Below are 9,169 nucleotides of genomic sequence, written 5' to 3' on the forward strand. Positions count from 1 at the left end.
AGTTGGCATTATTTTACTATTTAGAAAATAATTTTTATTTTTTATTTCACACCCCCTCAAACCAGGTTTTTGTAGAATAAGCCTCTCGGTTCAATTATAAATTTTGTTGGCTAATTTGTTTTTTAACATAGATGAATTCAATTTAGCATCATGAAAACTTTGAACTATTAGATTTTATATAAATCATCTAATTCAAACATATAGATTTGCTAGATATTTTTTTGATTTTTGTGATTATATTACATTTTTGAATGCATAAATTAATTAAATATCATAAAACACACTAAAATATTTAAAACACTTGAATTATATCTCTTACTTAATTTAAACATACAACTTTTACTAATTATACCAGTAAAAATAATTAAAAAAAAAAAAAAAGTTTTGGAAGAAGTCACATTAAAGATTTGGTGGACCCGTTTCGAACCAACAAGTGTGGGTCCTCAAGATGAACCATACTTGCTGGTTCGAAACTTGTCGACCAAAATCTTCAATATGACTTCTTCTCATTTTTTTTTAATATACATTATGATATGAATAGCAGAAGCTTGAATTCAAATAACAAAAAAATAGCCTATCTATCACACCTAGGTAAAGTTTTTAAATTTGTGATCTGCAGAATTTGACTAACCCAAAAGTTTCGAGAGTGAACCATGAAAATCCCTGATTTTGCAAAACCTTTTATCACCAAAGTCAAAGAAAAAAAAAAGAAAAAAAAGAAAGAGCAAAAACTCCTGCGATTTTGACCCCTTCTTACCAAAAAATAAAAAATAAAAAAAATAATGGCTTCAGTCTACCGGTATTTTTTCCCGCACATGCCACACCATACTGCACAGTGTTCGGATCCGATTCATAGATATATAATCCCACGTCCAAAACCAAAAGCCATTTCACAAGGAGAGACTCTGCATCATCTCATGGACTTTTAACTCATATCAAGCCATAAATCTCTCAAGTTTTTAAATACTTTTTCACAGTCCAGTATTTTTAAGATTTTCCTCCAGGCACGTCCAGAATTAACAGTCGCCCACTTACTATTCTCGTGGACTTTTCATAAGGCTAGATCTGAACCTACGGAAGATGAAATTATTAAATTGTGATAATGGTGACGACCTTACAGAAACTCTATCTCATTCAACATCTTGCAGCGAACTGGCTATAACATGTATCAATAAAATAATCATATATTCTCCTTCACCAAATCGTCTAGGCTCGCTGTAGTGGTATAAAATACCCATTGTTTTTGCTGTTCTTGTTCCTCTTCATTGAAGCATTGACTTGTACTCTGAGACCTTAAAACAGGGTTTTCCTTCATAATTTTATCAGTTGTAAGTATAATTTGAGGAGGCCTCTGTTATATTACAGCCAGTTCAGCACTCACACATGCTCTGCAATCTCAATTTTGGTCTTTCACAGTTTTGATTAATACAGGTTCTTTCTTTTTGTGATCTGTGTAGGCATGTGTTAAGGACGACCTATTGTGCCATTATTGCACTAGGAGCTTTGCCACTTTAAGCTGCAGCTAGGGATTTGTTCAGTTGGGCCTAATGTGATTGGAATTTCTCACAGTTACTTATTTATGTTGTTAAGAATTTCTGGAAGATAATTGTGCAGAGAATTAAGTCAGTACAACGTTTAGGCTGGACGCTCCATTTATCATCAAGAACAAAAAAATCTGCATAGTTTAGAAGACTATTTGCTACTGTCGTGCTGGATAATCCTCTAGATATTCCTTAGCAAAACCTTTAGAAAAGCCTATCCATCATGTAATTCTGTTCTATATTTGCCCTTTTGCCTGAAGAAAAAAACCAAAAAGAAAATAGATACATTCTGTAGTCAACTATGGAGCATTAGCTCCTCCCCCATTCTGCCTATTGAAGTTGCATCTAGGTATTCTGTGCTCTTGGGCTGTTAGATTTATTCATGTGCATTTGTGGAAGCCTTGCATAGCTCAGAGGACCATCTATTGCTGCAGAGCTGGATAATCTGCAAGCTCCTCCTTAGCAAAAACTTTATAAAAACCTGCCAATTATGTAAATCTTTTCTATATTTGACCTTGAGAAAGAAAGAAAAAAAAAAAAAAAAATTAGGTACTTTCAACTATGAGCATCGAAGCCCAATAATAGTTTCTTGTAGCAAAATTGACAAAGGCTTCTTCTCTGGATTTTGTAATTCCATTTAATGGATTCCGAGAATTCTACTCCAGTTCAATCTATACCGACAACCCCGGGCACCCCAGGAACCCCAGGGGCTCCTCTGTTCAGCTTCAGGTACAAGCGTAGTGTTCCTAATGAGATGCCATCTGATCGCTGCAACTGCTTTCCTCTTACACTTGATAAGTGCAATTGTCTTCCTACCGGAACATGGAGCAAGGATGAACCATTTTTCCAGCGCGCATCGATGATTCTGCTCTCTCGGAAGGTACCTTGTTCCCACATTTCTTTAGAGTTTTCTGAACCAGAGACTGTTTATCATAGAATTTGTTTTTCAGTTATGTCTGTGTGTTTTATGAAACAGAGACTGTCTATCATTGAATTTTTGTTTTCCAGTTGTGTTTTATGAAACAGAGACTGTCTATCATTGAATTTTTGTTTTTGTTTTTCTTTCTGTTCTGTCTGTGTGTATTATGTTTGTTGTACACTCGTCTGCCCTGGTACATTTTGGTTGTCAGTGGTACTCTGGTGACCGCAACTTTCAATATTTGTCTTTCTCAAAGGTAAGATGGTTAACTTTTTTATAGGCTATTTTTAGCTAGTGGACTTTAAAATAATTTCTTTTAATATTTAGTCCGTGGCATTCTGGTGACCGCAACTTTTAATATTTATCTTTGCCAAAGGTAAGATGGTTAACTTTCTTATAGGCTATTTTTAGCCCGTGGGCTTTAAAACAATTTTAATTTTTTTACAGTGATGTGTGGTGTGGCGGCTGGTCAGGGGTCAAAACACATTGAGTATATTATCCTGCTATGGTGTGCGGCTCAAGGAGTAGACTCTCCTTATCAATGAATCTCGGCTCTTGCCAAAATCATAAGAAATTAGTATATCTGCTTGCAGGTTGTTGGATGTACTCTTGGTGTTATAGTGGCAGCTACAAGAATTGATCTGGGTCTTCCTTAGATTAGGTCTAGCAGTTACCCATTCATCTTGTGCCTACAAAATAAAAATTCCTTTTTTCTTTTCATCTATTAAACTGAGATGTAAAGTTTCCTCTTCAAAATTTAGTAAACATAAATTTAAGTGAATATATGTATATTAGTTAATAAATATGTATTACTTATATATAATCCACCATAGTTAATTAGCACAACCACCTTATTAAAGTGATTGATATATTAGTACATCACTCCAAGTTTTTATAAATAGAAGCAAAATCAAATAAATTTATTATTATTTTTAATTAAAAATAGTTTAATTACTCTATTTTATATATTCTAAGTATAAATTTAAATTTAACCATTATAGGTGATAGAGTTTACTGTCAAAATATTCTTGGTATTGGCTAGTTTTTCATCAAATTCAATCATATGATTGAGACACTGAAATTGTACAAAAATCAACAACTCCCCATTAAAATTAAAATTTTATTATTTATTTCTAACTAAATTTTAAACAAAATCTCTATAAATATCTACCTTAACAAAAAAATTCCCACGGGTTAAAACAAAACGTATATGATTAACTATCATTATATTAGGAAATATAATAAGATTAGAAAACCTAATCTATTTTTCACTCAATGCATTTACTTATTTTTTTAAAATCAAACATAATCTAATAAATAAAATTCAACCCACCATAACAATATTCATAGCAACCCTAAAATTTATTAACATTCTTAACGACTCTGAGTCTAACTAATAGATGAAAATAACCAACAATTAAAACATAAATAGCACTGTTATTTGTAACCGTTTTTAACAATCACAACACTGTTATTTATGGCTGTTTTAGAAAACAGCTGCCCGCTTACAGAATTGGTGTTGTGTTTAGCAGTGAACAATTTAGGACTGCTGGCATTGAGGTACTGATGTTCACACTTATTTGCCCCAGTAAGTGTTGAATGATGCCTAATTTCCCTTTTTCTGAATTGCAGGTTGCAGCAGAATTCTTAGGGACATTCATTCTCATATTTGCTGGGACCTCTACAGCAATTGTGGACGAAAAGACTGGAGGCAAAGAAACCCTTATAGGTAAAGCAGCCTCTTCCGGATTAGGGATTATGATTGTCATTTTGTCAACTGGGCACATATCTGGAGCGCATGTTAATCCAGCCCTTACTATTGCCTTCGCTGCCTTCCGCCATTTTCCATGGGTGCAGGTTTGTACCTCGGATGACTGAACATTACAAGGAGCACTCAATTCATTTTATTAATGGAATGGTATTATAGTTTATTGAAAACGACATTTATTTGGTTTAAATGAATTTTTTTTTATTTATATTGTAGATTTTGGGAATATTTTAGAATTATAGAAAGGAACTAGATTACGAAGTTAAATCATTATCTTTACTTCAATTCATTAAATTTTGAAATATTCTCAAAATCCATATTTTTTTCAATTGAACAAATCATACTTAATCTTCTCTAACCAATCAATCAATTACAATCCTAGGGACTGAAATATTGATTAGAGATTGTCTTTCGGATTAATCACATCATTAAATTATGATTGACTTATCGAACAATCTAATGTGGTCCATCCTCACCTTTGTCCCCAAAATGAACCACATTAATAATGTGATTAATCAAAAAAACAATTTCTAATCAATATAAATCACAAAAATCTGAAATAATCCGAAATATTCTCTAAATCTCCAATCAGCTGATATAATATTTGCTCTCCTTCTGTCATGTACAATGACAATTCAACTTTGCAAATTTTGTAATACAAAAGTATCATAGTCTTCCATTACACGTCTTTCAAAAATTATTACAGACCGTTCATTTTTCATGATAAGGTCCGGTAGAACTGATGACAAATATTCAACCCATGAAATTTACCATTATTTCTTCTCCTTTTATATAGGTACCATTCTACTTAACGGCGCAGGTGCTGGGATCTATCAGTGCAGGATTTGCGCTGAAGGGAATATTTGACCCATTTATGGGCGGTGGAGTGACAGTTCCATCGGGCTCCTACGGCCAGGCCTTTTCGCTGGAGTTCATTATCTCATTCAACCTCATGTTCGTCGTCACAGCAGTCGCCACAGATACCCGTGCAGTTAAATCTTTCAATATAATGCCTATTTCCTTTGACTTTAATGTTTGTTGTTCGAATATTGTATGACTTTGATTTATAGCGATTTGTCACCGAATTTCACTTTATAGGTTAGGTTTATATAGGCTCACTCTACCTACCCTATGTTTCGTTTTTTTTTTTAAACTGGAGTTTTGTGTTACAATGACTTGATTTATAGCGATTTCTCATCTGAATTTATCGTATAGGTTAGACTGTATGTCAGCAGGTGTAATTCTTTTAAATTTTTTATTTTTTATTTAAATGGTTATGATTAAGAAATATTAAGAGAAATTATGTTTTTAAAGACATTGTTGTTTTGATTTTATTAATTATTTTTATTAATTTTATTGGATATTTTTAGCTTTTAAAATAGCTTACATTAGATATTTGAGTCTAAGAATTATGAGTAACTTGACCTAGTCAAATTTATTTGAACTTCTTAAACTTGACTCAAGATTAATTTGGTCTGAATCATTCATCAACTATCTCACCTAAGATATCATATTCCCCACCTCAAAATAGGATACAAGGACACCTCCCACCATGGTACCTATCCAAGTGGCACATTCAACAACTTGATGACTCCATGTGCCTAATCAAAGTTCTACAGTCTTACAACAATCTTCTTGGGAAACATGTATGTTGGAACAACAATCTTAGAACTTTCTTGGAAAATACACCTCCGTTGGACCAAAACCCTAAACCCTTAGGGTGTTATCACACCACTGTAATTGTTATCACACACTGGATCCTTCAATTTTATTGAAAAATACACCTCTGTTGGACCAAAACCATAAACTCTTAGGGTATTATCACACCACTCTAGTTGTTATCTTAAGTTGGATCCTTCACTATCTTCAAACCATTGACTCCATCTCCATTTTCTTGTTCATACGACCACTCTCTTGCCACATCTATGGCTTTGTTGATCCATATCTTGCCTTGGCCTTCTAACACAATATCTCATTAACAAAACTCATGTCCATTTAGTACTCGAGATCATTCTCTTTTATCATCACTATCATAGCCATGCACAAACTTTTCCGACTATAGTAACATGCCCTTTGATAGCCATAGTGCTTTTTGTGAGGCATTTGACACTTTCACTTTTTGAAAACTCCAATCGACCCTAGTAGCTATTAACATCCCCACATCCACATATCTAATTAACATCCCCATATCCACATATCTAATAAGTAAACAAGGTGTACACCCCATTTTGCAACTTTTTTTTCTTGGCCTTTTCTAATTCATCCATTTCAACCTTTGCAGCATTCCAAGCTCTTTCAATAGATCCCCTCAATCCACTACTACGATTCTTCAAATTGTCCATGTAAAACTTCTTCACTAGCAAGATTTTTTATACCAATTGGTAGGATCACGAAACAGGAAAGAAGTTGATGGTGTCTAAAGACACCATTGTTGGGTGTCACTATGACCAATTTACAAGGAGTCTTTTAGCTTTTAAATAGGCTAATTTACAGAAAGTCTTTTTGCTTTTAAATAGGCTATCTTAGAGATGATTGCCATGAGTAAAATCGTAAGTTCTCATAAACGTGGAACATGCAGCCTAGTGACTAATTTATGTAAAATTTATTCAACTTTAAATAAACTACATTAAAAAATAAATACAATGAGTAAAATCACAAATTCTCATATACATAAAACCCCAAAACTACAAAACTACAGGTAAACTACCCTACCTAAATTACATATGTAAATGTTTATTAAAAAACACATTTAAATAAAAATTATAAACATAAGACTTGCAAATTTAATAAAAAAATCTTAGAATATCTAATTTCTAAAATTCAAAAAAACTCAAATTCCCAAAACCTATAACAATTACACTAAATCATTTATATATATATATATATATATATATATAACACTTAGTTTGACAATCAAACAAAAACTTTATCTGGGTCGATTTTTGTACAAAATATGTGGTTGGATTTAAGCTTTTTAAATGGAAGATGTAAAGCCAGGCTAGATTTTGTTGGTAATTACAAATATGTGTGGTTGGATTTAAGCTTTTTAAATGGGTGATATAAAGCCAGGCTAGACTTACTTTGGTAATGCTTCTTAATGGCCCAAATTCAATGTATCCTGAGATCTTTGTTTTCAACTGCCACGCAGGTGGGTGAACTAGCGGGACTTGCAGTGGGTGCAACAGTCATGCTAAATATACTTATCGCAGGGTGAGTGGGTCACTGTATATGCCAAGCTACTTAAACCCTAGCTTACGATATTTTCCATATACATCCTAATTAAATATTACACACTCCTTTTATGTGTTGACCAGACCCAACAGTGGAGGTTCGATGAATCCAGTCAGAACTCTTGGGCCTGCAATTGCAGCCGGAAATTACAAAGGAATCTGGATATATATTGTAGGGCCGATATCAGGAGCATTGCTCGGTGCTGCTGCTTATACCTTAATTCGTTTGAAACCCAACCCAGACGAGGAGAGCAAAAGGTCTGTGAGGAGCTTCAGAAGATGAAGATTTCCAAAAATAAATTGCTGTGGCTATACCAATAAGTTATGTTTTTCTGTGTTGCATTTCATAATAAAACAAACACAGTACTGGAACTATAACTTACAATGTGGTTAAGAAAACTGTGCAGTTGCAGATATCTCAGTTATGATGGATAGTAATAAGTTATTGATTGTAATTTGATATAATTTATTTTTTTGGGTTTTGTTAATTGGGTTTATTTTGGTTGGTTGGAAGAATGATTGAGATTTTCTTTTCTCAATTTCAATTCCAGCTAGCGCCATGATAAACTTTGATATAATGTAACCAGTAACATGATGAATTTTGATGTAATATACTGAAAAATGTATATGGAAAATATATATACCATGGTTAAGGTAATTTGGGCTTTGATTCAGATTGGGTCACTGTAATGGATTTGATACTATTATTGTAAATGGAAAAACAATATCACTGTAATGGATTTGATATTATTATTATAAATGGCAAAACAATAAATAATAGAACATATTTGCTTAAAACTGGTTCTCTATCTTTCTATTTTGTTGTATCTGAAATCTGAAACCAGAGGATGCCAAATAATTACATAGAACATATTTGCTTGAAATTGGTTCTCTATCTTTCTATTTTGTTGGATCTGAAATCTGAAACCAGAGGATGCCAAATAATTATTTAGATAATAGATTTCAAAGCAGCTGGACTCTGCTTCGTATATTAGCTGTAGTTGGAAATTTTGGCATTTTATTGTGAAATCAGCTATACTGTGGATCAGAGACACTGTACAGTTGTAGGCCTACCTCTGCTATATAATACAGTTGTAGGCCTACCTCTGCTATATAATAAATTGCTTATTTTTCTATGTCAATTTTGTATGATCGTTGTTTTTTTTCTTTAATGATTGATACATTTCAAGGATGTGTATATTAAATTGCTTATTTTTCTATGCCAATTTTATATGATCGTTGTTTTCTTCTTTAATAATTGATATATTTGAAGGATGTTCATGCCCTGCAAGTCAATGTTGAGCATCAATGGATAAATTATTGCAATTTATTAGAGCCTGCTTTGGAATACCTGCATGTGTAACTCTTATTTAGTAAAAAAATATTTATTTTGTTTTTTTGTTTTTGAGCTTTTCTATCAGTTCATCACTGATTGATTTATGAGATTTTGTATCACATTAAATTTATAAAATTTTGGGTTTTGCGTATGTAAATGAAATTTTAGAAATTTAAAATAAATTTAATAATTATTTACATTAAAATATGATATTTAACAAAATGAATTTGCATCATTATTATACTTTTAAATTTGTAATTATATTATGTATTTGTATTTTTTTATAAATGCAGGTCATTAGATATTTATCAATGAAATATGTAAATGAAATTTGAGAAATTTAAAATAAATTTAATAATTATTTACATTAAAATA

At 32.3% G+C, this 9,169-nt stretch overlaps 1 protein-coding gene across 2 annotated transcripts; it reads left to right on the forward strand.

Annotated features, from left to right (window-relative positions):
• The first annotated feature begins 1,223 nt into the window (after positions 1–1,223).
• On the forward strand, positions 1,224–8,209 carry LOC149167137 (putative aquaporin NIP5-1). 2 transcript variants are annotated; one of them, XM_089431465.1, is made up of 6 exons: positions 1,224–1,328; positions 1,458–2,421; positions 4,093–4,317; positions 5,025–5,219; positions 7,377–7,438; positions 7,543–8,209. In XM_089431465.1, the coding sequence occupies exons 2-6, from the start codon at positions 2,182–2,184 to the stop codon at positions 7,739–7,741; spliced, it is 921 nt and encodes a 306-aa protein (XP_089287591.1). In that variant the 5' UTR covers positions 1,224–1,328; positions 1,458–2,181; the 3' UTR covers positions 7,742–8,209. The 2 variants fall into 2 exon arrangements, with proteins under 2 accessions (XP_089287591.1, XP_089287592.1); XM_089431466.1 differs by lacking the exon at positions 1,224–1,328 and having other exon boundaries at positions 1,340–2,421.
• The last annotated feature ends 960 nt before the right edge of the window (positions 8,210–9,169 follow it).

Source organism: Pinus tabuliformis, chromosome 5_1 (assembly GCF_031772625.1).
Source record: "Pinus tabuliformis cultivar Carrire ecotype Pingquan chromosome 5_1, CPIR1, whole genome shotgun sequence".
NCBI classification, from domain to species: domain Eukaryota; kingdom Viridiplantae; phylum Streptophyta; class Pinopsida; order Pinales; family Pinaceae; genus Pinus; species Pinus tabuliformis.

Excerpts from the sequence above, each read along its gene's own strand:
- LOC149167137 (XM_089431465.1), top strand. The coding sequence starts at position 2,182 with ATGGATTCCGAGAATTCTACTCCAGTTCAATCTATACCGACAACCCCG. Across the intron at positions 2,422-4,092 it reads TGATTCTGCTCTCTCGGAAG|GTTGCAGCAGAATTCTTAGG; the intron begins GTACCTTGTTCC and ends TCTGAATTGCAG. Across the intron at positions 5,220-7,376 it reads TCGCCACAGATACCCGTGCA|GTGGGTGAACTAGCGGGACT; the intron begins GTTAAATCTTTC and ends ACTGCCACGCAG.